This window comes from Phodopus roborovskii, unplaced genomic scaffold, assembly GCF_943737965.1.
Source record: "Phodopus roborovskii unplaced genomic scaffold, PHOROB, whole genome shotgun sequence".
Taxonomy (NCBI): domain Eukaryota; kingdom Metazoa; phylum Chordata; class Mammalia; order Rodentia; family Cricetidae; genus Phodopus; species Phodopus roborovskii.
The window spans coordinates 17,031,390-17,057,940 of NW_026126407.1; the positions used below are offsets into that span (position 1 = coordinate 17,031,390).

Genomic DNA, 26,551 nt, shown 5'->3' on the forward strand with positions numbered 1-26,551 from the left:
TGTTTCCCGATACTGCCATGATGCCTTGTGACACTTTCTCCCTCTCACTGGTTTATGTCACCCTCCTCATCCTCCAGGCAACCTTACAAGAAGGGGAAGGGGAGCTGCTGAGAGGACCCTATGCTGTCTCTTTGACCAGATCGTGTAGCATGCAGAGTTCCAATACTCATCATTTTAAAAGCCCCAGCATCGAAATCCCAGCCTAACAAACTCTCCAGTATCTCTCTAACTTCTTATACTTTTGAGATCCTTCAGGTCTTACTTTCACGCAAGTTTCTGGGTATGTCCTCCTAAAATTCCTTCACTCTTGGCCTGAGTTGCAGCCTAGGAATCTGAATTTCAACTGATGACCCTGATACAGAGGGTTCCTGTGGCATGCTTAGAAAGTACTGAGCTCCTCCTCTTCAGATCCCTTTTAACCCGAAGAAATCTCTCTTGTTTCTCATTCCACACAGCACATGGGAGTAGTTGCAGTCCAATAGGAGAATCCCCACATGCCATTATTTTCTAATCCCTGTGCCTGTTTACCCAGCCCCCACCCATTACTCTAGATACCTGAGTTCCTATTAGAGTCTATAGCCCCAAACAGGACATCCGCTAGGAGGAGGCCATCTGAAGCTCCTGAGGGCACTTAGGGATTGTGTCTCAGTCTGCATGCTAGACTTGGCTGGGTGCATAATTACCCTTTGGGAGTAATATTGAGGGCTCAGTTTTCAGTTCAAAGCAAAACATGGTAGCATCCCTAAGGGGTTCAGTAACATGGTTCAGTAGGTAAAAGCTTCTTTTTTTGCAAGCTCAATGACTTAAGTTTAATTCCAAGAATCCACGTAAAGGTAGAATGAGAGAACCAACTCTACAAGGTTGTCCTCCCTCTTACCCTTACACCATAGCTCATATACACATACACATCATACACTCATGTGCACATGCACACATATAAAGAACAATAACAAAATAAAGAATTTTTTAAGATTGAGGAATGAAATACTAACAGAAGTATCAAAAGAATGCTCCAATGTTGTAAGTGCTGAAGAAGATTTTGTTCATCTGTTGTTTTGGAAACCTTTTAAACTCTACTGTAGTTGAAATTTTACAAATGTCTGTTTTAAACCACAAGTGTGAAGAAATAGTAAATGTGGATATATCAGCAATACAAAGAAGTTCTGTTGTGTGTCTGGTGACTTTGTAAAGGCAGAAGTATAATTTGGGTCATATTTATCTTCTCGGAGACTTTAGTTCTGGGTGGGGAGAGGCTGGCTCAATCTCTCTGGAGTTCTTGAGCCACCCTTCCGTCCATCTCCAGGACACACACCCCACCTCCTCCCTGTAGGCCAGGCAGCCCTTCTTTCTTTACAGAGCTCTTAGCATCACACATCTTAGCAAGGCTCCATTACCAGTGTGTGAAGTGTATGGTGAGCTAACTGGTAGAATAGTCTCTAGATTGAACTTTTGTTGACTATCACTTTTCACTTGGTTAGTGTCTAGTGCTTTGCACACAAGGGGGTGACCAGGAACTAGCCACTCAGTGTAATGGATTCTGTTCCACCATTTTGGTCACAGCTCAGCCTGTGACAAATGATTATTATAAGATTACAGTGCTTAGTGATGGATCCTTTCTGGTAGGTGACTTTGTTGTGCAGACATCATAGAGTGATGGCGCAGTATCCCTAAGTGACAATATCTGTAACACAATTGATAAAAACCCAGAGACAGATATTGGAGTTCATGCCTCAAGCTGAAGATCAGAGAAGCAAAGCAGCCAAACCACTAGCTCTCACCTCTACCCAACTAAAATGACAGTCCTGTCTCCACCTGCCTAGTGCTGGGATTAAAAGTGTGTGATCAAGTGCTGGGATCAAATGTGTGAGCTCTGTCACTCTTCACTCTTGTATAGGCCAGGGTAACCTTGAACTCAGAGACATCCATCTGCCAGTCTCCTGAGTCCTAGGAATAAAAATGTGTGCCACCGCTGCCTGGCTCTATGGCTAGCTACTATGGCTACTGGGATTGAAGTTGTGTATCACCATTGCCTGACTTCTATGGCTTGTGGCTAGGTTTGCATTCTGAACCCTCAGGCAAGCTTTAATAAATCATAAATAATGTATCGCCACAAATATCTTGTGGGACTACCATTGCATATGTTATCTGTTTTTGTTTGAGGTCTGTAATGTGGTCCATGTCTGGATTTGACTGTACTATAGTGGTTTAATGCTGAGGGTCAGCTAAGGAATACTGTTTCTAACCAAGTCATCTTAGGCTACTGTGTTTCTTGGTCCTTAGTTTGTCTACTACTGGCACTGTGTCCTGAAGTCTGTCGCCTGCCACTTTTTGTTTGTCTACTCAGCATATCTCGAGTATTGAGGATGCCCCACTTTATTCCTCTTTCTTAACTCTCCATCAAATTTGTGAACACTCTGCCCTTTCAAAAGCTGATAGAATTGCCAAAGACTTTGATTTGTTCTAAATGATGTATATTCTTCGGTTAAGAATTGTCTTTCTTGCTCAGAAACATAATGTTACAAATGAATCCCACTAGGCTTGGCAAGCAACTCTTGGTGTCCTGGGTTTACTTAAAGCCAGTTGTCTGTAAGGGCATCCTTCCAAGTATTAGTTGTCAGCATGCTGAAGATTGTGCTTGTTTGAAAGCTGGTCCGGCTGCTTGGAGTGATGATGCAGTTAGCACTACTGCGCCATTGCTGCTACTTCATCACTAGGAGGGAATGGCAGTGGCAAAGTCTGTGTGGAGTTAGGCCTGGAGGGAGAGAGCAATGAGTTGGTCCTGCTGCAGTAGTCAGATGAAGGAACGTACTGAGTACTGTGGGACAGAAGGAAGACACTGGTTTTCAGTGCTTGCCTGTAGGTGGTCAGTCAGACTCAACAGTCTGGGTAAGAAACTGAGAAAGTGCCCCTAGAAAGTATGCTGTGAGGCCTGAATTAGGGATGCTGGCCAAATGGCAGTTTACAGTGACAGATAAAACCGCCTCTTTCCCAGCGGACAGTGTGTACATGGGGGTCCTGACACACACTGCTGGTATTAATGTTTCTCTTCTGTGGCCTTTTAAAACTCTCCTGACATCTGTGGAATTTCTTGTGAGCCCTATAGAGGGGATGGGGGTCTTAAAGTTTGACTGCCTGCTTATAATGTTGAAATGTGCTAGGCAAGTGTGTGGGTGTCTTCCCTTCATTTAGAGAGATTTTCATCTTTGGGAAAAAGAGCCTTTGGAGCACTTACTGGAGAATTTCCCATAAAGCAGAGACCTAAATACACTACCATATGACTCCTGCTGAGCCTGCGATTGCTTGCACAGCTCTCTGTTTATAAAACCAACTGCTCACATTCCCGGTGCTTCCTTTCCTGCTTGTCTAGAGCAGGCTTCTCCAACTTTGTTAATTACCTTCCTTGTGTGGAAAGTGTCACTGTACAGGAATATATGCATAGTTTATTATATACAAATGTCACAGACAACACGGTTATTTCTTATTGAAATTCATGAACTCCTACACTGATAGATTCACTTTAAGATGTGTGAAATGCCAGTTGTAAAAGAAAGAATTGGAGTTGTGCTTAGTTAGCATGTGAGGTCGTGAGTTCTGTTCCCAGACAAAGACAGAGAGAGAATGAGCATCAAATGTAAGTGAAAGTCTTATTTCTTATCTCTAGGGTGACCACACATGCTACTATTGAAACACAGTAGTTTTGATACTTGAATACATATGAAGACACTTTGACTTTTGCATTGTAAATTGTTTACCCTATTTCTTTTTTGTTTTGTTTTGTCTTGTTTTGTTGTTGCTGCTGTTGTTGTTTACCCTATTTCTTTACCCCTACCTTCTGAGCAGAATTGGGCTGGTGTGCTTCCTTCAGTCTCTTTACATGATGCTTTGGTATGTGAAGTCCAAGCTAAGTGGCCTGGGGAGTGCTGCTCGGAATGCTAGGGAGCTCATGTTAATGTTACCAAAGCACCACTTAATTAAGCCCTTGATATTCACCATCACTGTACTGAGTGCTTTTGATGAAGTGAAAGCCCTTTGTGCCCTCACAAAGTGTCCTTAGCATCAAGAGTAACCGGAGTCTGGAATCCAAGTGTGGTTGGTTACCACGGATACTTCGTTGAGAGGAGAGGCGGGAGCATGGTTGCATGTGCATAATTGAAGCTTTGTACCAAGAAAGTATTGTTGCAGAGACTGGAACTGCATCACTAGGTAGGTGTGTCAGGGATGTTGCTTTGGACTGGATAAGTGAGGGTACTGTGAGGATAGCTCTTGGAGCTCTAAGGAGTCAGTCAGAGAGAAGTAAGTAGCATTTTGTCACCAGATTTGGGGTTAGCATCATCCTAAGAGAGAGGTTAGACTAATAACATTTTATAATTTTCCTTCTTAACATTTTGCCATTCTTTGAACTTCAGAGTTTTGTTTCTTTCCTGTATCTAACTGTTCATATTTTTCAGTAATGAAGTCCTGAGATCTGTTTACATGGCTGCCACCTGGCACAGACCTTTAAGTGCCCCACCTTGCATGCTGCAGTGGCCTCGAAGTGGTCCCTGAGGACATTTCCCTCTGCTCCCTGCCGCTGCTGCTCTAGTCTTGCTAGGCACCAACCTTGCCACAGATTTAGCAGCTTGAGACAGAGTTGTTATTCATCATTTTTCTAAAGAAGATGTTCAGACATGGTGTGGTAGGTTCTCCACCAGCGTCTCCCTGGGCTGAAATCAAGGTGTCTGTTGGTCAGGACCATTGTCTTCATTTGGAACTTCAGGGTCCAAGTTCAGCCGTGCTTGCTACCAACCTGTGTACGGAGGACCCAGTGTCTCTTCTGGCTGCTGTGCCACTCTTTAGTTACTAGAAGCCACCTGGAAGTATTCAGCAGGTGGCTCTCATAGTCAGGTTGAGGTAGGGTGTTTATTTTCTCAGGCCAGTCAGAGTGTGCTTGTGATTCTTACAAAATAGAACATTTCAATTATAGGGAATAGAAATTGTTCCTTGCCCCTGGAGGGGTGTTCTTCAGAACAGACTGACTCATGGGGCTATAGTTGAGCCTCAGTGGTACCATGTGTTCCAGGTGGCAGCTGGGTGGAGCTGCTGCTCACTCTTAAACGGGAAGCAGGGGTTTCTCTGGCTAATCACCCACTCTGGAGCAAGGCTGGGCTAAGCTCCCAGGAGTGCAGATATTACTCTTCCTTGGGCTTTCTCAGGCACTAGCTTGCAATGCAGCTCTTTGACTGAATGGGCCATGCTTGGTTGGCAGCATTGATTTTATGTTTATTTGTGAAGAGACAGAATATAAGATTACCAAATAAAATATAATTTCAAGAGTTATTAATGAAAGAATATATTGCTTTCTCTTTTAATGAGATCCTGGTGTTCCAAAATGATTCCATGTAATGAATCCCAGGAAATCAATGTGAAGTTTAATTGCAGCTGCGTTGTATAAGGACATTGCTCTGCTCAGTGTTGCTTGTACAATTCATCAACTCTCTCTTCCTTTTTCCTTCAATTAATTGCTTTGATGAAGTCAGTAAATACATTCTTTTGTTGGCTTGTGATCCTTTCTAGAAAAGTCTTACAAATCCCAAACTCTCCCACAATGAGTGGTTACTGTCATCTTTCTGGGTGTTAGCATTCATGATTTGTGCATTCTAAACTTAAGCCCATACTGTAAATGTATCATTGTTAACTTCTTTCTGAAACCTTTCCTATTTCCTTTGTTAGTCTTATGAAAATCATTTTCTGTGTCTTCTCAGCTTATTGGATAGACCTATGGGTCAGAAGTTTTTTTTCTGTGGTTTCCCACCCAGTCAAATAGTGGAATGGATGAAAAAGACTATGATATTTTTCCTCTGATTACGTTTTCTTTTCTTTTTATTTTTTTCTCTTGGCTTATTCAAGACAGTTTTCTCTGTGTAACCCTGACTGTCCTGGAACTCGTTCTGCAGACCAGGTTGGCCTTGAACTCAGAAATCCATCTGCCTCTGCCTCCTGAGTGCTGAGTGCTAAGATTAAGGGTGGGTGCCACCACTGTTCTCTTAAGTTTTCCTATAATTGTACACCATTTTGAGCTTAAGCAGAGTCTTCAGGCTAGTTTTGTTTTTGACACTTCATTGAGTATGGCTCTTTTTCAGCTACCGTGATGGTAACCGTGATGGTAACTGACTTCTGTTATTTCATTTTGAGGCAGCCTCTTCCTTTAGTTCAGACTAACTACCAACTAACTTTAGGTCCTCCTTCCTGCCTCAGCCTCCCAAATGCTGGGATTCCAGTCTTGTACTACCATGCACAATATAAGAAGTTGACTGTACATTTACAGATTTCTAAAATTGTTCTTGGTGTTTCTAGAGTTTACTAGGTGTATGTTGATAATATTCTAATGGAATTTCATTTAACTCTTCTTGTTTGTGAGTAGTTTGTTTTTGGCGTAAGACTTAAACCTTAGACCAAAGTAGAGTCACAAATTATTTTGACTGTCTTACTCTATGGATGAAAGCAGTCTTAGTTTGATTTTAAGAGAGGAAACCTTATGGTCCCTCAGTCTCTCTTCTCCCAGATCCTCCCAGTGATACCATGAACATTTCCTGCTGTGGCATGTCATGTGATCTTCAGGAATGCATCTTACCTTCATGGCTCTCATCTCCATGCTTCCTCCCAGGCTGTGATGACCTGATGTTTTCCATGCGCACCTTCCCAGAGCACACTCTGCTGGTGATTTCTGTCCCCTGCCTTGTGCCCCTGTCTCCCAGTGTGTCTTCTGAGCTCTGGTTTTGTTCTTTGTCTGCTTCCCATGTGTTTTTACCTGTGTTTCCCATGGCCCCTCAGACACAGCCAGCTCCGGATCCTCTCCTCTGTGGTGCTGACTCAGTCTTCTCTATACTGCCTGAGTGTAAGCACTCTGCATCCTTTTCCTTGTTTTCTCTTCCCACCTCCCCCATATACCATATTCTGACAGTTCTCCAATCCAAATATCCCTTAGAACCCTTCAGTTTTCCCATTTGCTCACTGGGAATATGCTCACTCACAGGGGATTAATGGGATAATTTTGTAGATGGTTTCTCCGCCCCTGCATGGGTTGGGACATTACTCGTAGGCTGAACTTTGCTTGTCAGGGTCACCTTCCTGCATAGACTCTCAGAGACCCTCAGCCGGCTACCAAATAACATAAAAATCCAATCTGGCAGCCACCACCTTTCTTCCTCTCCCTCCAGTAAATACTACTCTATTCCTGCCATGATGATAACCCTGAAAATAGAGCAGGAAATGATTCCCACAGGACTCTTGTCTTCATGCAGCTCACATTTCTGTAAGGAGCCAGTGTATGGTGAGTTGCCAGTTGCTACATCGTAACTGTAAATTTGTTACTATTGTGAATCTTACTATAAATATCTGTGTTTTCCAATGATCTTAGGGTGACCCATATAAAAGGATTGTTCGACCCCACCCCAAGGGGTCATGACTCACAGGTAGTAAATCAGTGCTTTATTCCACTCTGGCCCCAGGAACTTGTCTGTCACAGGCAAAGCCTCCATTATGGTTATCTGGAGTTTACAGCAGAGTTCAAGCCCTCACTGTTATGCTGCTATGTGGTTCAGTTACTAGCAGGTATCCTGCATTTCTCCCTGTAGTGAGAACATTGAGCACAGCTATATCTCTTATAGTTGCCAGCATTGGTACAATATTGCTCACAAATTGGTAGTCCATAAATATTTGTTGAATGCATAAATGAATAATGAATTTGGAAAACCTATGTTATTTTCCTTCCCCCCAGTCTAATGGAATTTAAAAGAAAATATTTTTGTATTATCTATACATGTAATTTTAAATCAGAAAAATGTAGATAAAAAATTATTTTGTGTGTGTGTATGTGTGTACTATGTATATTTATATGCCCTGGTGTTTATGTGGTTGTCAAAGGACAACTTATCAGATGGAGTTGGTTCTCTCTTACCATATGAATCATAAGGTTTGAATTTAGGTCATTAGGCTTGGTGGCAGGAGCTTTTTCCCATGGAGTTGTATTGCTGGCCAAGACTATGGATTTTTTTAGATATAAGAGCATCCACCCGGAGTTTGAAGGGTCATTGTCTTGGGTGTGTGGGAGATTACTCCTGTTCACTGTGTCTCAGCCTGGGATCCCACTTTTGACCGGCATTTCTCTTGCTGTATTGCAGCTCTCGTCGTGAGTACCACTTCTGCAGGCTTTGCACTGGCTCCAGGCCCTTTCGACTGGCCCTGCTTCCTGCTGACTTCCCTTGGCACGGGCCTCGCATCCTGTGCTGCCAACTCCATCAATCAGGTCAGTTCTGCTCTGAGCATGTGATGCTGTTGTCACTTGCTGACTGTTGTGCCCTTGTGTTTGAAGTACTCCTAGATCCTGTGCCCTGCTGGAGAAGCACCCTGAATCCACAGATGTGTCCTGTGGGGGTCTCTGCTTGGTTTGGTTTGATTTTGAGGCAAATGATTTTCAGAGTGCTGCAGAGTATGTACTTGAAGTGGTCGGGATTTGTGGGTTAAAAAGGAGTGAAAACTGCCAGAATTTTGTGTTCCCTTTATTTCAGGAACATTTCCTTGAATTCATCGTGATTATGTGCTGTTGAGGTAGTTTTATTTCCTTGTATATTACTTTTTATCTTATTTGGTTGTCTGCTTTAGTAAGCTCTGGTTGTGTCACCGAAGGGGGATTTAAACACACTGTACAGAATCCTCCTACCACTGCCTCTCAAGTGCTAGTAGTCGTCATTGAGCAATATGCCATCATGCATAGCCTCTTCGTTGTAAGCCACCAACTGTGCAAAACAGAACATTTTAAATATTCAATGTTTGTTAGTTTAAATGATGCGTAGGTGTATATGTCTGCATGTGGCTGTGGGCATGTGACTACAGGTATAAAAGGAAGGCAGAGGCATCACAGTTTGAGGAACCTAAGTTCCAGGTGGTTGTAATTGGTCTAACCTGGGTGGTAGGAACTGAATTTGGGGTCCTCTGGAAGAGCAGCATGTGCTCTGAACATCTGAGCCAACTCTCCAGCCCCAGAATATTTTAAAGGAACATATCCACCTTTCAAAACATAACAAAACAAACAAATAAACAAAACCAGTAGTTCAATACTACTGTTTATTTTGTATGTACAACCAGATTATATCATATAATTAATTGCTAAGTACTTTTAATGGCTCATTTTTCTTCTTGCTATTTTAAGCACCCCGATGAATCTCTGAAATAGTTTTTTCCTTTGCCTGGCTACTGTGGTGTCTCTTGACTTTGTGGTTTCTTCATAAGATGCTATAGTGAAAAAAAAAAAAAAAAACTTGGCTAAAACTTAAGGAAAGTTGTCTCATCACCAGAACACCCAGAAGGAGTTGGCACAGTTTTCCAATAGGAATACAACTTGCCACCAAGAACCAGCTTGATGTTCATAGGACACCATATAGAAAAAGCTAGTTTGTAAAATATGGGAATGTAATTTGATAATACTTAAAATCGTGTGTGGTGACATTTTGTTTATGATCTAATAAATAAAGCTTACCTGAAGATCAGAGTGCAAAGCTAGCCACATTAGTTAGCCATAGAGGCTAGTAAGTGGTGGTACACAACTTTAATCCCAGCACTCAGGGGACAGAGGCAAGTAGATCTGCTGTAAGTTCAAGGCCACCCTGGGCTTCATGAGATTGAGTCTGTATAAAAGAGAAACAGAGTTCACACAAAGGTGCTCCCAGCACTTGGACTGACATGCCTTTAATTCCAGCACTAAGGAGGTGAGGAGAAGAAGGGATATGCCTTGGCTGAGAGAGGAATATAAGGTGGGAGGAGACAAGAGAGAGATGCAGTCTGAGGAGCAGTATAGTCTGAGGACAGGATCACCCTTTCTGTCTGAGCATTGGAAGAGGTAAGAACTCTAGTGGCTATCTGCTTTGCTTCTCTGATCTTCAGCATTAACCCCAATATCTGACTCTTTGAGTTTTTATTGTCGAGAACAATTTGAACTCATGCTACAATCATGTGCTTCCATAAGGTAGTGTCCATGCATTGAGGATATAATTTGTTTCAAATAGGGTTCTTATTGTTGTTGCTTTTGAGGGGATCTCACTATGTATTTCTGCTAGCCTGGAACTCACTATGTAGACCTTACAGAGATTTGCTCACCTCTGCTTCCGAGTGTTTGGACTAATGGCATATGATACTACATACACTAGCCAGTTGTTATTTTTAACGTTGAAGCAGTTCTATAGCAAGGCCAGCGTTAGGGAGACTGAAGTCGTTCTCAAAAAATGAAGTTTGTAGTAAGGCCAAGTGTCAGCCATTTATGACACTTTCCATAAAGTGGCTTCACTTGGAGTCTGTCTACTCTCTCTCTCTCCTCCCCCCCCCCCCACACACTCACACAAAGTGTAATTTTAAGAAATGTTGCTGTGACTGGGAACTACTTTCCCACCCACATTTCCTATTCCTTCCCCTCCAAAAATGTTAGCTCAAGGATTTATATTTTTATGACTACAGCTCTGTTAGGGATGGGGGAGACAGTTTCAGTTGGTAACATGCTCGCAAGAGGACCTGTCTTTGATCCCCTGAACATGTGAAAGAGCTGATGGCAGACTTGTAATCCCAGTCCTAGGAGCATGGAACAGACAGATCCCTGAAACTAGGTGGCTGGCCAGCCTAGTCCATGTAGCAAGTTACAGGCCGGTGAACAACACCCGAGGCTGGCCTCTGACTTCCATGAGTGTGCATGAACTCACAGGTGCGTGCGCAGACAAATATGCACACATCCAGGAAAAACAACCCTTTTAGTAATCTCAGGGAAGTGTCTAGGGAGAGAGGGGACTGGTGTCCATTTAGGTAGAAACTGTTAGGATTCTGGGCCCCAGCTGTTAGAAGCTTTACAGGACTGAGTTTTAGCTGTGTGGCTTCCAGATCCATACCTGAGTATTTGCTACAAGGGATGGACTAGATTCTGTAAGATTTTAAGAACACTGAGGAAAGCCACAGAATTCATGATGGGATTCTTTTGGCACCAAGCAATTGTGGTGTCTGCCCCTGTGGTGGTTTTTCCTTCTCAGTTTGTTTTCCAGTCCTGCAACCCTCTCACACCACTCCCCTCATTCATTCCTGGGACATTTTGTTATATTCTTCCCCATGTGTGGACCCTGCCAGCCTCAGTGCCGTGAGTGCTGTTTGCACAATGAGCACATGCCAACAGACCGGTTTCTTGTACTTGTTGTGAGCTTTCTTCCGTGTGTCTGGGATATAGTTGGATTTGGAAATGTAGTACTTAAAACTTTGGGGTGATTCTCAGCACAATGCATTCTAGTGTGCTTAGGGTTTTAACCAACTTCCCAAACTGTCACACACCCTCCCCCCCCCCAGTAATGCAGTATTGGTGTCTTGTTTTCATTATTATTATTAGGCAGTCTCATAAAGTTAAGAAACAAAGGAGTACAGGGCCATTTTACCAGCAGTCTTAAATAGTGTGAGCAGAACAGAGAACAAACACAGTAGGCACTAAACCAAGATTTATTGTTTTTAATTTTATGTGTATGAATATTTTGTCTGCATGTATGTCTGTGCACCTCATGCGTGCCTAGTGCCTGTGGTGGTAGAAGGTATCAGGTATCCTAGAACTGGAGTTACCATGTATGGTTGTCAGTTACCAGGTGGGTGTTCCAAACCAAAACTGGGTCCTCTCCAGCTAGTGCTCTTAAATGCTGAACCATCTTTCAAAGATATATGTTGTTTTTGAAAAGCAGTGTTCACATTAAAGGGTGTGTCAGCCACTCATAGGGTGTAGGGGAGGGAGAAAAATCTATCCATATTTATGAAAAGATTCAAATAACATCTTACATATATTTTTAATTTTTATGTGCTTTATTTGAGCTGTTATTCATTTAGCCCCATTTCTTCTTTGCATCCAGCTTTTGTGATCTCTTTGTGAAAGAAGAAAATAGTAAAGCTTTGAAAAGCAATTTTTCCATTTGTTTTAAGGAGAGAAATGAGATTCAGTTTCTGAGTGACAAGGTGGTGAGTGGTACTTAGGAGATGGGTGCGAGAAACCACGGACATGGACATGTAAAGCAAAGCACTAGAAGGTTCTGTAATGTGTATACACACGCCATTCAAAACCCAAGCTTGGCTTTAAAGTGGGCATGCCTTCAAAGGATGAAAGCAGTCCATAAGTGGTTTCAATTTAACCACTGAAAGGCAGAATGCTGTGGATGCCTTTAACTGATCACATCTTGAGAGAGGAAAAACATAAATTTGAGTAGAATGAATGAAGAGTTTAAAAAAATAAAAGTTGTCAGAAAAGTTAGAATTATTTTCAGTATTTAATGTGATGAGCTGTAATTGGAATTGTTTTACCCATTTTATGTATACAGTGTCTCCTCTGGAGTTTTCCTTTCTGTGTTTCAGTTAATCACAATCAACTACTTTGAAGATCAACTGTAAAATTCCACAAATAATCAATTGGTAAATTGTTAAAAGCTTATCACATGTTGTTTTAATATTGCTGATGCTACTTTTTGCTGTACTTAGTTTGTAAATTAATCTTTATCACAAGAATATAAATACCATGTATACAGGGATCTGTTGAATTCTTAAGCATCCAGTAAGAGTCTCAGAATATATTTACTGCAGATAAGGGGTGGGGTGCTGTACATGGCTTTTTAAGAGAGGTTGTGACCATAAATGTGTATGTCAGTGAGTTTATTTCTGTATACAATTTACTGTAGTAAATTGAGCGATGACATGGTATTCCACTTTCTGCCTCTGCCCGAGCTTCTGCAGCCCGCCAGTCCTGTTTGCTTCTTATGTCACTCTGCACATGGTTCTCATTGTCTTTAAACAACAAGTTTCTAGAAGCAGACTGGCTATTAGAGAAGGCCACAAAAGCACAGTTAAAACTTAACTTCAGAACTATGATCTTAAGATAATCTAACATTCATCGAGTGCTGAACAGCCCTTTGGAGTAGGGGGCAGGATTTCCTATTTGTAAAAACATTTTGTTTTGCTGTTGATTTTTGTTTTTTTAAGGCAACAGTTAAAATGTTTTTATGAAATGCTTCATTGACAATCAGTGACCAAATTAAGCAAAAGTAACATGTTTTAAAATATAGCGCATATGGTTCATATGTATTTTTTCATGTGAACAAAAACCTAAGAATATACCATGAACAGTCTTCCACATCAGTACATACTGGAGAATGGCTGGTGCATGGGTGTTCAGAGACTCAAATCCTGAACTGAAGTGTCCCCCAACACATTTTTTTTTTTTTGAAGCAAGGTCTTACTGTCCACCCCTAGTTGTGCTGGAGCTTATGTGGATCAGACTGTCCTCTCAACTCCCAAAGACCTGCCTGCCTCTGCTCCCAGAGTGCTGGAATCAAAGGCATGCACCAGCATCCCTCTAGTGAGCTAAAATTCTTGCAGTTAAATCCCACACACTTCCTTTCTTGTGTTGTTAGGTTGCTAAAAGTGATTTGTTGAATTCAAAGATTTGTTGTTGTTTAAATAAAAGGCTAAAATAAGAGATTCCTAATTTACATGTAGGTGGACATCTAGGCTGAGCATGCCATAATAATGTCTCTGTGTCATGATTTGGGAGCTGGTTGGTGGCCTAAAAGAAAAAGGCTGGTACAGTTTGTTTGTTTGTTTGTTTGTTTTTCTAGTTTTAGTTTTAAATGCTCAGACTAGGCTAGCTCTTTTAACTTAAATTAACTTGTTTCTCTTTATCTACTTTTTGCCTCAGGACTTTTTACCTTTTGTTACTTTCTTGCTGTCCATCTCTCTGTCTGTCTGTCTGTCTGTCTGGTGACCACCTGGCTGCTGGCCCTGGGCATCTCCACTCTTCTCTCATTCTTCATTCTTTTGTTTGAGCCGAGATTTCTCCTCCTGTTTACCTCTGCCTGCTAGCCCCACCTAGCCTTTCTCTACTTAGCTATTGGCCAGTCAGCTCTTTATCAGACGAATCAGGTGCCTTAGACAGTCAAGGTGAAACAGTTGCAACTTATCTTTACATATTAATGACACATTCTTACATGGTTAAACAAGTGCAGCATAAACAAAAGTAACACACCCTTCACAGTTAAATATTCCGCAGCATAAACAAATGTAACACATCTTTGCCCAGTTAAAATAATATTCTACAACAGTTGAATCTCAAATGTCTACAATTTGCATAAAAAGTTATTGGTTTTACTATTCATAACCCATTTTAGCCTTCATTTGTTCACAGCACAATTAGAAACACTTTTCTGCTGCCCATTTTGTTTGCAGGTATGCCCATTGGACAGTAGCCTAGATTACTTTACTGCCCTCAGCTTTGTCTTCAAAGCTTTGTGACCGTGAGTTTACAGTGTTCATATGCACACGCATGCACACACACACACCTTTTAAAGACTACTTTACATCTGCTAACTTTGCTATCAGTAAATTATAAAGTGTGTATATATATGTGTGTGTGTGTATATATATAATTATCAGTAAGTTATAAAGTTTAGATTGTGTATTGTGTTATATCCCTATTTACAATATCCTTAGTAGATTATCTTTTGATTACTGTGGCACATTGATTCCCAAGCTTCTCTAGGTGCTCAACCATGAAGTTTCTAACTCTTCGTGTTGAACCCTAAGGTGCCACCTTACAACGTCAACCTGTTGGTCATAGTTCTCCTTGTTGGAGAGTCTGGGTGTTCTTTCTCCAACCATGTGACAGTGCTTGCAGCACATCGCTTTCTAGCTGTAGTTAATAGGCACTTTTGCTGTGGCAGTATAATTATTCATTTGTATTCTCTTCTTTAGAGTGCTAGTAACTCCCTTGAAATGAGTGATTGTGACTTACATATTTCATCCATCTCTTGCCTCTGCTGATAGCACAGGAGGAGACCAGTACTGTGTCCTTTTAAAAACACATATCGGGAAAGAAGTCTAATAATAATTACAGGTAGTAACCTTTATTTAGCACTTGCCGTATGTCAAATCGTTTTCTAAACATATACACATTAGACTGTATTTGTGTCTACGTTCACAGGATTTCAAAAATGGAATTTTTGAAAGATCAAATAAATGAATGAATTCATAACTTTGACTTGTCTTTGAAAGGAATCATTGATGTTCTCAGAGACTTTATTTTAGAGAAAATTACAAGAAAGACATAAAACATAAATCGTCTCAGATCTGAGTGGTAGCTTGTAATTAGAAAGGTAGTGTGATAAGGAAAGTTATCTTTGGGATCTCGTGTACCTATGGATGTTGACAATTTTTCATGAAGGAAATGAAAGAGATCAAGAGGTGTGAATAAAATGGGGTCAAGAAGAAACATGCTTTTTGTTTGATACTAACAATACTTGAACGATTTTCATGGCTGAAATGAGGTAAAAAGGAAGGGCTTTGGATAAAGAGCTCTGAATTATAGGGTGGTCAAAGTAAAAGAAAATTCTCTATGAAAAGAGAAGCAAATCTTTTTTTTTTTTTCCCTTGGTGAATATGAGATTATTATCTAATGCCTCTTTGCATTTTCCCCTTTCTCTGATGTCTCTTTTGTTTTGACTGTGCCGTCTGCCCAGAGCAATAGCAGTTGACTTTCATCTTCCATGGTGAACAAAAGCAGTCATAAAGTTTAGTGTTATATTCTAGAAGAAGATTTCTGTTAGTGAATGCCAATGAGAGTATTTGTTTAACATAATATGTGCAGGACAAATCAATGAGAAGTGTATTGACTTTGAACTTGCTATCATTCAGCCTCTGGAGGTCCCAGCTTGTGGCTTATTCAGATAAGCTACCGTACCACAACAGGCTTACAGAGAGAATCTTTGACTATAGTTGGAGAGTTTCCAACTAAGTACGGCTTTAATATATAAGGAAAAAAGATGATCATTGCTGAATAACTTTAAAAAGAAAGTGTTTTTTAAACACAGTCTGTTTTATTGAATTTATATAATCCTAAGTAACCTCTAAATTGCATTTGATTCTCCTGTCCAGAATGATCGATCTAAGTGGAATAAGTTTGGCACTGGCATTCATTGCCAAAATCATTCCAGGTGAAGTTGTGCCAGTAGATGCAGAGATGATGATTTGAACATGATGTCTGTAGATAGGTTTTTAAGTAATTTGCAGCCACATCAACTGGTTGTTATTTTATTTGCTTCTTGTGAAGAGTCTGTGAGGTGGCGTTAACGTCTATGTTTTAAAAAAATAAAATGAAGCTTGGTGATGTTGTCGATCACACATTCGAAAATAGCCAGAGTAGGACTAGAACATGTAAACCCCCCTCACAGCTTCAGCATCTTAGCTGAAGTGTCAATCTAGTCACCACCTAAGAATCAGGCTGTTTCATCAGCCAGTCTCTCTGCCCCCAGGATAGCTTACAGCACTACTCCTGAGTACAGGAGGTAGAGTTCCCCAGCAGGCAGTCATGTATCCCTCTTGAGTAATCAGGAAGATTTAGAACACTGAATGCCCAAGCCAGACCATTGTGCTATCCATGTCAGCTATTTGTGCTTTTATTAAAAGAAAGGCTTGCCAGTTTTGACCACAACCTTCTTGCTTCCAGAATCATCGGCTGTCTTCCAGTTATCCCTCTTAGGATCTTTGAGAATTGAAAGACACAATGTACTTTTCCTTAGTTTGCCAGAGGATGGGTTCTCCCTTTTATGAAATTCTTGTGATTAAACAAATGTTTTGAACTTAAGATCTTTTCAGATTTTGTTATATTTGCGTGTGTGTGTTTGTGTGTGTGTATGTGTGTGTGTGTGTGATATCTTGGGGAGGGGAATTTCAAACATGAAATTCATTAATGTTTCATATGTATCTTAATGTATCTTATATATTAGTCTGAAGGTAATTGTCGACAATTTTACCTAAAATTTTACATTTTTACTCAAATGGGTACAGAATTTTCATTGTTAGCACTCAAAATGTTTCAGCTTTTGGATTTTTGATTCCCAAATGTACTTGCAAATTATGTATATATCTTGCAACATATGTGTATATTTATTTCAAGTATGTGCACATTGTATACTTGTTATTTATATGTGACTGAGGGAATAGCTGTGTTGATACATTGGTTATGATTTATTAAAGCTACTGGAAATCAAAGTAGCAAAACAGCCATACTAATTATCTATACACACCTTTAATCCTACCACACTGAGCTACCTGAAATATATCCAGTCCTGAAGAGAAACAGATGATCTCACAAAGATGATCTCAGCACTTGGGATCACATGCCTTTAATCCCAGGACTCATGAGAGGTATTTAAGACTGGAACAGAGTCTCAGCTGGCATTCATTCTCCAGCCACATTGTGGCTAGGAAGTCATTTGGTTCTGATTCTCCTGACACAATGAGGAGAGGCAGCAGTCTGAGGTGTGAGCTCGTGGAGACAGGATCAGCCATTTCAGCCTGAGGTAGAGGTAAGAGCTACTGGCTTGGCTGCTTTGCGTTTCTGATCTTCATCTTAAAGCTTGAATCCCAATATTATTCTCTGGGTCTTTTACTTATCATGCTACAAATAGCTATTATTGAATTATATGTATAGTATTGGAAAGGTTGATGATAAAGTAAATATGGGGACTGGGTAGAGGGATGGCTCAATAGTTAAGAGATAAGAGCACTTGGGCACCAATATGTAACACAATAAATGATTCAGAGCAACCAAGCTACCAGAGAGCTCTGACCTCTAACAGGGCTGGGGCGTTCCTACTCTCAGCATGGCTGGAGAGTGAATGCCTCCTATCTTCAGTGTAGCAAGAGAATGAATGCCTCATACTGAGACCTTGCGCCTGTCTTATATACCTCTCATGAGTCCTGGGATTAAAGGTGTGAGCTATAATTCTCTATTAGACCGATTCAATATTGGTGCCCTTAGAGTCACAGAGATCTGTCTATTTCTTAATTCTGAGTCCTAAGATTAAAAGTTGTACCACCACCTCCTAGCTTCTGTTTGCTGGTGTGTGCCTGGCTTCTGTAGTTTGTTTCTGAATCCTCAGGCAATTTTAATAAATCATAAATAATATATCACCACACTTGTTGATCCTCCTGAGGACCTGAATTCATTTCTCAGCACCCAAACTGAGCAGCTCACAACCTCCTGTAACTGAAGCTCCAGGGGATCTGATACCTTCTTGCTTCTTTGAGCACCTGTGCACAAGCAAACACACACACATGTGCTTGCACACACATGCACATGCACGTGAGTGTGTGCACACATTTAATTTTGGTGTTTTGTTTTGTTTTTTGTTTTGTAGGAACACATTTAGTTGTGATGTGATGGCAAATGGTAGCCATATGACTTTTGAAGTTAGAATTTATGGTTTGTGACTATATGTGTGATAAAATCTGCCTCTGGTGGCCCGTTTCCTCCCTGCATATCTCTCTGTCACCCCCATATAGCAGAGGTCAAGCTGAGGTTCTTTGTGAATATCTTTCTTTTTTTTTCCTGATCTTTGGTTGTGTTTTGCCTTTCCTGTCAGTTTGTTCTGAATCCCATTAGCCAGTGGTTCTCTGCTCTCAACCACAGATTCCCCCCTCCCTGTTTTCTCTATTAGGTTGACTCTTGGTTTACTGATGACTGATGGTGCTGATGGAAAAGCAAGCTGTGTGGCCCAATGCCTGGGAGACTGCTTCCTTATCACTGTCTCGCCCCTTTAGGGGCACATGGCTTTTAAGGTTTTAATATGTAAAAAACAAAACAAAAGTCCTTGATGCCTCAATGTATGTTTATATTTTAAAAATGGAGTCTCCAAGAGGTTCTTACTGCCATAGTGAGCCCCCAGATGTGGGTAGGAATAAGAATTGGGGTGTGGGAGGTAGGAGGATAGCCAGTGGGGTCTCTTTCACTCACACACCCTGAGAATTGTCTGTGATCCTTCTGGCTAGTACTGCCCAGGATGCGGTGGGCAAGCTGTGTAACCTTTGCAATGTGAGTATGAATGATTTAAGACAGTCTTAAGATTCACATTTTTGTGACTACTCAGTCCCATCTTTCCAGTTTTCTAAGACATTTTAGAAAATACTATTTGGTGAGAAGGGGAAATTACTTACCTGTGTGATTAATCTTAAGGGAAATTTCACTGTGGCATTTCCTTCAGATCCTATGCCAGATTTCTCCCGGAAGCACTGATCACAGGGAACAAAGAAAGTCCAAGGATTTGAGTGATGGAATGTGGAGATAGAGTGAAACAAAAGAGAAATTTGGGTAGTTAATAAAATGTCCAAATGCTCATAGTTTAGAGTATATTTATACCTTAAAATATACTGTGTAAACTGTTGAAATGATAAGAAAACAGGCTTTTATCCCGGTTGAGACTTCCTTAGTAGAGAAGATATCTATCTGTTAGTGCATGAGAGAGAAAACTACTGATGACCATTGTCTAAAGTTCTAGCATTCTTACTAGCTGAGTAAAATCACAGTTGTTATCTTAGTGCTTCTATTGAAGTATGCATTGTCCTTGGGTGAACAGAATAAGAAGGATTAAGAAATGCTGTGCACAGATTCCTTAAACAGCTCATGGTAGTTAAGATGAAAAAGATCCTTCACCTAATGTGATTTATTTCATCTACTAATTTAAAGTAATGGGGGTCAAGTACCGCTTCTGACCCTAAAAACATAAACATATCTGAAGACCAGACTCTCAGTTATTAAAATGCTCATGGAATTGTCAGTGAGTATGGGACGGAATCCACAGCCTGGATTCTCAGTGATGTCCCACTTGCTGTTGAGTAAATGGCTAACCTAATGGCTGAGTAGCATATGTAAGTAAGCATGTAGTTAAATTTGAACATGGAGTTGTAGACCATTCCCCAATCACAAGTCTGATGTGTTTTTCCATAAGAGGAAAAACTGCTTGCACATTTCCAGCCATCTCATCAGCTCTGGCTTAAGTAAAGTCATGTTGCTCCAGAGTGACCCTTTGTAAACAGTGAGCATTCAGGCTTTAAGAGTTTTCTTTTTTGTGTCTTTGAGAGGCAGGCAAATGTGACTGCTCTGGTTCTCACTCAGAACTTCATTTCTTTTCCTCAGTATAGGCTAAAATGATTTGGATAGAGAAGGCATTGGTCTCCTGCCTTTCTTGGCCTGTGACTTGGCTAGGACTGGAAACCAGGGTGTCTTTAAGTAATGGGAGTACTTACATTATTGGCTGCTGTTATCTGAACCTGTCCTTAGATAGCTATTGATTGCTTTTGCTAGAGATAAAAAGATCATTCCATCCTTTACAGGGGGTGTGCAATAAAACAATAAATGTGCTGGCACATGGAGTAGCCAGGAAATGCTTAAGGTGTAAAAGCCATCTCTGTGGTCATTTCCACCTGGAGGTCAGGGAAGCTCAGGGAAGTAGGCAGTGTATTTGAGATGAGGTATGTATGCTTTTCTAGGTATGTAGCTACTGAGGCTGAAGGAACTTTGTGAGTGAAGACTAGAGATGAGAGGTTTTGTTTACATGTGGGAAGAACATTCTGGAAGCTGCACACATGGCAGTGCTACAGAAGCCTGAGGTACAAGCTAGGTAGGTATCGTGACAGTGGGCGAAAGACACAGCAGGGGCAGACCATGAAGGGCCTTGTGTACCAAAGCAGCTGGGTTTACCCAGTGTGCCAGGCCAAAACCATGAAGTCTAAAGACCGCAAGAACTGCCCTCTGTGCTCTGTGAATCGAAATAAAACCCCCACTGCATGGTTCACTTCTCTTCAAGCCATGTCTCTTTCTGTGGCTGTTACAGCTTCCATGTCATCCATGCAGCGGGCATTTCCCAAACTCCTCTTCCTTCCAAGTACAGTACTCAGGTGGGATGCAGTCAGTTCCTACTGTTATAGTGAAAAGATAAGCTATAAGCATATTAATAAGAAAATGCCAGGCAAGGATCCATACAATAAATGAAATTGAATCAGGCTGGGGCGATGGCTCAGTGTTTATGAACATTTCTCATGCAGAGGATTTGAGTTCAGCTCCCAGCATCCACATGGCAGCTTTCTCATAACCATCTGTAACTCCAGTTCCAGTGGATCCAACACCCTCTTCTGGTCTCTGTGGTCACCAGGCATGTACATAGTGCACCTGCATACATGCATGCAAAACACATTTAAATCAGTGTAAATAAATCATTCTTTAAAAGCCAGCTAAAATAACAACACAGAGGAGACACCCCTGACACAACACCCCACTTCATGGTCAGCTCTTTCTCAAGTCAAGAAGTACAGCTCTTCTTCAGATATAAGCTTGAAAAGCTTGAGCTCTTAGCTGCTGCTGTCCTCTCCATTTGACTGTGAGCTCAGTGAATGTGGGAACTGTCTGGCCCTGTGATTGCTGAAAGGGTCATGCATCCCTGGCCCATGAGATGCTCAGTGACACCTGATGGTTCAGTCAGAGCCAGAGAGCCAGGCCCCCTGGCACTTGTTAGTTCTATGGCTTTGGGTTGTTGACATAACCTTTCTGAACCTGCATTTTTTTCCTCATTTGCAAATAGATAAGGTTGTTGATAGAATGCACTCAGTATTTTTAATACCAGGATGTGGTGCTTGTGACCACTTTGGTTTAGGAATTAACCCACCACACACACACACACACACACACACACACACACACACACACACACACACACACACACACACACACACACGAGCATTTGAGCTCCTGAAATTCTGTCTGCCTAAAATCAGAGGAGTTCAGTTCTCACAGGTCCCCTCTCCCTAGCTGTTCTAATCTCAGTAGAATTGGCACCACACACCCGCAGATTTTGGCACAAACCATCCTTTCTCCTGTTTTTTTTTGTTTGTTTGTTTGTTTGTTTTGTTTTTTGTTTTGTTTTTTTTTTGTTTTTGTTTTTTGGTTTTTGGTTTTTTTTTGTTTGTTTGTTTTGTTTTGTTTTTGTTTTTTTTTTTTCTCCTAAGGGTCTACTTATCTTTCTTTAAATTCACCTCATTGCCCTCTAGTGCTTTCTCCCTTCCTCTTCTGTTGTGTTTACACTCTCCAGGTTCGCGGCTCTTTGGGTGTTTGTTCTCTCGTGTGACACCCATATGTGTGTGCAGGAGGTTGGGAAGGTGGCTCAGGCAAAGCCAGGGTGCTGACACTGGCCTGTAATCCCAGTCCTGAGAAGCTGAGGAATGAGGTGTAAATGAGCCCAACCTAGTCTGTAGAGTGAGTTGAAGGCCAGTATGGTCTGTATAATGGAGCCTTGTCTTAAATAAATAAAGGAATAAATGCATTTGTGTTCTATCTGTTAACCTACTGTTAGTGCCATATACAGGACCCCAGTTCTGAACCCAGGGTCTAAAATCCTCTGTATGTCTGAGATAAGAGCCTGGTATTAATAACCATTCAAGTAATGTTAATTATTGCTACTATACACCATGAAAATATTTAATGGGAGAGTCAGATGAGGAGATAGACTTTCTGTTAAAAGTAATGATTTCAGATGATCCTGAAGGAGCACTGTTAGTGGGGAAACTGAGCTGGAAGGAGGTCACTGACTGTGTGTCCTTGTGGGGAAAGAAAGAGCTATAAAGTAGCTTTTAGATGTCTAGGATTGTTAAGTATTTGGAAAGACTATCATTCAGGAGAGACTTGCTGGGAAACAGTATGGCAACCTTCAGAAATAAGGTTGATTTGTTTTGTTTTTTGTAAGTTGTCCTTTGGTCTCAAGGAACCTGTCTCAGTCAGAAGACATGATCTTTGACTTCTAGTCATGGTTCCTTGTTTTAAGACTGTGGTGTGTTGGCATGCCAGAGCCCTCACAGAGGGAGCAGCTGTCATGACTGTTCTTAGCAAATGAAGGCCCAGTTTTCAACAATAACTAGGCATTTGCTTTTCCTCTAAAGTCTGATGATTTTAAACAGCACAGCTTTTCCACACACTATACTAAAGAGGCCCTGTTGGTGACTTAGGACTCCTACCCCCAATTCTACCTTGTTGAAATGAGATAGGCAGTTTTTATATTATCATTTACCAAAGAAGGGAAAGATCTGCATTCTGAAAAGAAAATTCTTCATAACAAAATAATGAAGTCCCCCCTCCCCTTTCATGTTGATTAAAAGCAAAGTATCTCAGTAATCTGTGAGAGCAGAGGTGTGGCCCTGAGCCTCAGCCTATAGGTCAAGCTGTTGGCCTGCTATAGCTATACCAGAGAAGGCCTTCTTATTTTTAAATTGTAAGGGTAGGGGTGAATATATTAGTAGTTTAGCACTCTATAGGTAAAGTCCAACGGGGTCAACTCAAAATTGCTTCAAGCAACACCTGGAAATTACAGATGTGTTTACAATTATTTCACTACTGATGGCATCATGTTTCAGAGAGAGAGCCATTAATTGTGGTAGAGTCATATGGAGCTCTTTGTGAAATTTAAGTCCGTTGAATATCAGCACCTTCAAAGACAATAAAATTCCAGCCTGCGTTTGTCTATTCCCATGTGAGGAGTTACTACAGCATGCATGCATCACTCCATGAGAGATCTTTGAGCTTAAAGCTCTCTGTTGCTCATAGGCACTTGTCTGAGGTCAGTTTTCCATGTGGCAGTTGTCAGACAGCTGTCAAATTAAAACACTAAGTCCTAAAGATAATTTACATTTCCTACTACTCCATATTTCTATGTTTTTGACTGAAGAAACAATTATTCCATTCCCCCTCTCCAAATGTCCTCATATACATTAAATATGATACTCCAAATGTCTTAATGTTTTCTGATCATAGATTTAAAATTCTTGTGGACCTTCGGAAGCACTGGAGTGGGCACTCAGTCATTTAACCCCACTGCTCTTTTCAGAAAGAACAATCCAAATCTTATTAAACCCATCATCCTTACTTCATTGTCACACTTCATTGTGATCTTTTTTGTCTGTTTCCTTGGTTGATTGGTTAGTTTTGATTTTCAAGACAGGATTTTTCTGTGTAACCACTCTGGCTGTCCTGGAGCTTGCTTTGTAGAGACCAGGCTGTCCTCAAACTCATAGATCCACCTGCCTCTGCCTCCCAAGTGCTGGGATTAAAGATGTGTACCACCATGCCTGGCCATCTTTTTAACTCTTTCAAATTGAAATCTCAGTCATAGTTGAATATGGAATTCTTACTTTCTAAATGCCAGTGTAGGTTAGTATAATAATAAAACTTCAGTGTTGACTTTTAATAATTCATTGATGAAGAGCAGTTTCTGGCTGTGCCATTGATGGTGTGCTAGAAAACATCTCAGTTGCCTGTGGACAACATTAACGTCACACCTTCTGTAAAGTAAGCCAGCAGGGGCACCTGGTGAGGATGTTGGGGTTATTTGGTGAAATCAGAGATTACATGAAAATATCTTAAAGGTTTTCTTAAATTATGCTAAGGATTACTATGTGGTAACACAAAACCATTTCTGGTTTTACACTCAGGTCCCTTTTAATCGATAGTTAGTTCTTGTTTTTCATAAACTCCTAAGTTAGGGCATGATTTAACTTTTTCTGGATTTCATCTTTTTCTCTTCTGAGATCATATAACTCCATTACACTTTAATTTGCATTTTGTGTTTTGATGTATCTGAATGTCTCACTAGCCTGTGCATCCCCCTGGCTCCAAGAGCTGATTTTATTTATTTGATAATCATATACTCAGTGAATGGTTGGAGTGGATGAAAAATAGCAGAGGAGAGTAAACTGTACAGTTAAAGCCTAACTTCCACCTTATCAAAACTGCCACTTTAAAGTGAAATTACTTGTTTGGGAAAGTGTCTAAGTATATAACTCTGCCTGTCCTAGAACTCCCTACATAGACCAGGCTGGCCTTGAACTCAGAGGTCCTCCTGCCTCTGCCTCTCAAATGCTGAGATTAAAGTGAGTGCAGATTTTGTTAGTCATCATGAAAGGTTAACACTGAAATAGTTATAAAACAATTGGAAGATTATTCTTTACTAATTGGTATTCCAAAGTGATTTGGTGGTAACAAGGTGGGTTACAAACATGCGCAGTGGGATTGTATCCAAACCTGTTGGTAACATCCCAGCAAAAGCTTCTGTTCAGAATCTTTGAAACTGTAGCTGATTGGGAAGCTGGGCATTCATTTTGGCAGCATATACCACAACCACATTTACAATTCTGTTTCTAACCGATTCTCAAACCTGCCCAGGAACCTATCCCAGGTGCTCTCACTTGATCTCTTGGTTGCTCAGGCCAAAAACTTCAGGGTTATTGATGGCTTCTGGTTTTCTCAGGTATACACCCCTGTCATGGAGAAATCCTGCTAATGATATGCACACACATGCACATGCTTGTTGGCACACTCTGAGAACATCTCAGTGTTGGGTTGTCCCTGTAGTTCTATCTCTTCCTTGCCTGGGTTGTCTGACTCCCAGGAAGTGGGGCTGTTTCAGCTGGCCTGCATTAGTCTCGGCTTACGCTGGGAAGACCTTCTCCGCATGTAAGCTGGGCCTCAGAACCTCCCAAAGACTACCAGGCCCTTTGAGCAAAGGACTTGTGCTTATAATGGCTTTGCTTACAAAAAGTCATTTATATTTTATTGGTTCATATTAGCATGAAGACATCTTTTTCTTTGACATGCAAAAGTTTTCTTTTTACAACATTAACCCTTTATTGAGAATATTTTTTCTGAAGCTGTCCTTTTCTTTGGTCTTAATGTTTGCACTGCACTAGTCTAGGATATAGAGAAACCTTATGTTTAAACATATAAATTTTATTGTTCTTCAGTTATTTCTTCCTTGAAAAAGATCATGTAAGCTTGTAGATTAAAAATAATAAACAAAGGTTGGTGAAACAGTTCAGTATGCCCATGAGTTCCAGGAATTGAACATAGGTTGCCAGGCTTAGCAAACACTCTTACCCACTGGGCTGTCTTGCCAGCCCCATTTTGTTTACATAGGCACTGTCTTATTTGCACTCTAGCCCTGGGTGGCTTGTAATTCACTTTGTGAACTATATTGGCCAAAGTGGCAGTCCTTCTGCCTCAGCCTCCTAACTACTAGGGTTACAGGTATGCATCATTTGTCTCCCCCCCCCTCTCTCTCTCTCTGTGTGTGTGTGTGTGTGTGTGTGTGTGTGTGGTTTTCATGGTGCATGCCTTGTGGGTGTGAGGTTATGCACACTTACAGAGACCAAAACAGAACAACAGGTGTCTTCCTCTCTTGTTCCTCATCCAGATTTCTTTAAGACAGGGTCTGCCACTGAATGGGAAGCTTGCTTTTTGGATATTAGCTGGCCATCAGATTCTCAGAATCTGTCTATGTGTCCCTCACTCCATACTGGAGTCACGGGGACCAAGGCAGTGTGCTGCTGGAGACTCAAACTTCTGTCTCCATGTTTGTATTTTTATTCACTGAGCCATCTCGCCAGCCCTGTCACCAATTTTTCTTATTTCTGCCTATATTTAGGCAGCTTTCTCTCAGGTCTGTGTTGCTATGCGCTCCATGAGCTCTTCTTTTATGATGTTGAAGTAGAAAGTAAGTGCTTTTCATATTTTCTTTTTTTTTTTTTTCATATTTTCTACCAGTATTTTCTCCCCAAACAGACCTCCCACTGCCTGCCCATTCTCCTTTTGCCCACTTCCTCTCACTTGGGGAATTGTGCCCATCTCACTGCTGTCATTCCTGTTTGT

At 41.1% G+C, this 26,551-nt stretch overlaps 1 protein-coding gene across 1 annotated transcript in view; it reads left to right on the forward strand.

Annotated features, from left to right (window-relative positions):
- Window positions 1-26,551, forward strand: part of LOC127219135 (protoheme IX farnesyltransferase, mitochondrial) — a 107,628-nt gene that overhangs the window by 17,210 nt on the left and 63,867 nt on the right. Inside the window, exon 4 of the mRNA XM_051180391.1 lies at window positions 8,160-8,284. Within this exon, the coding sequence (XP_051036348.1) occupies window positions 8,160-8,284 (125 nt within the window). The remainder of the gene's footprint in view (window positions 1-8,159; window positions 8,285-26,551) is intronic.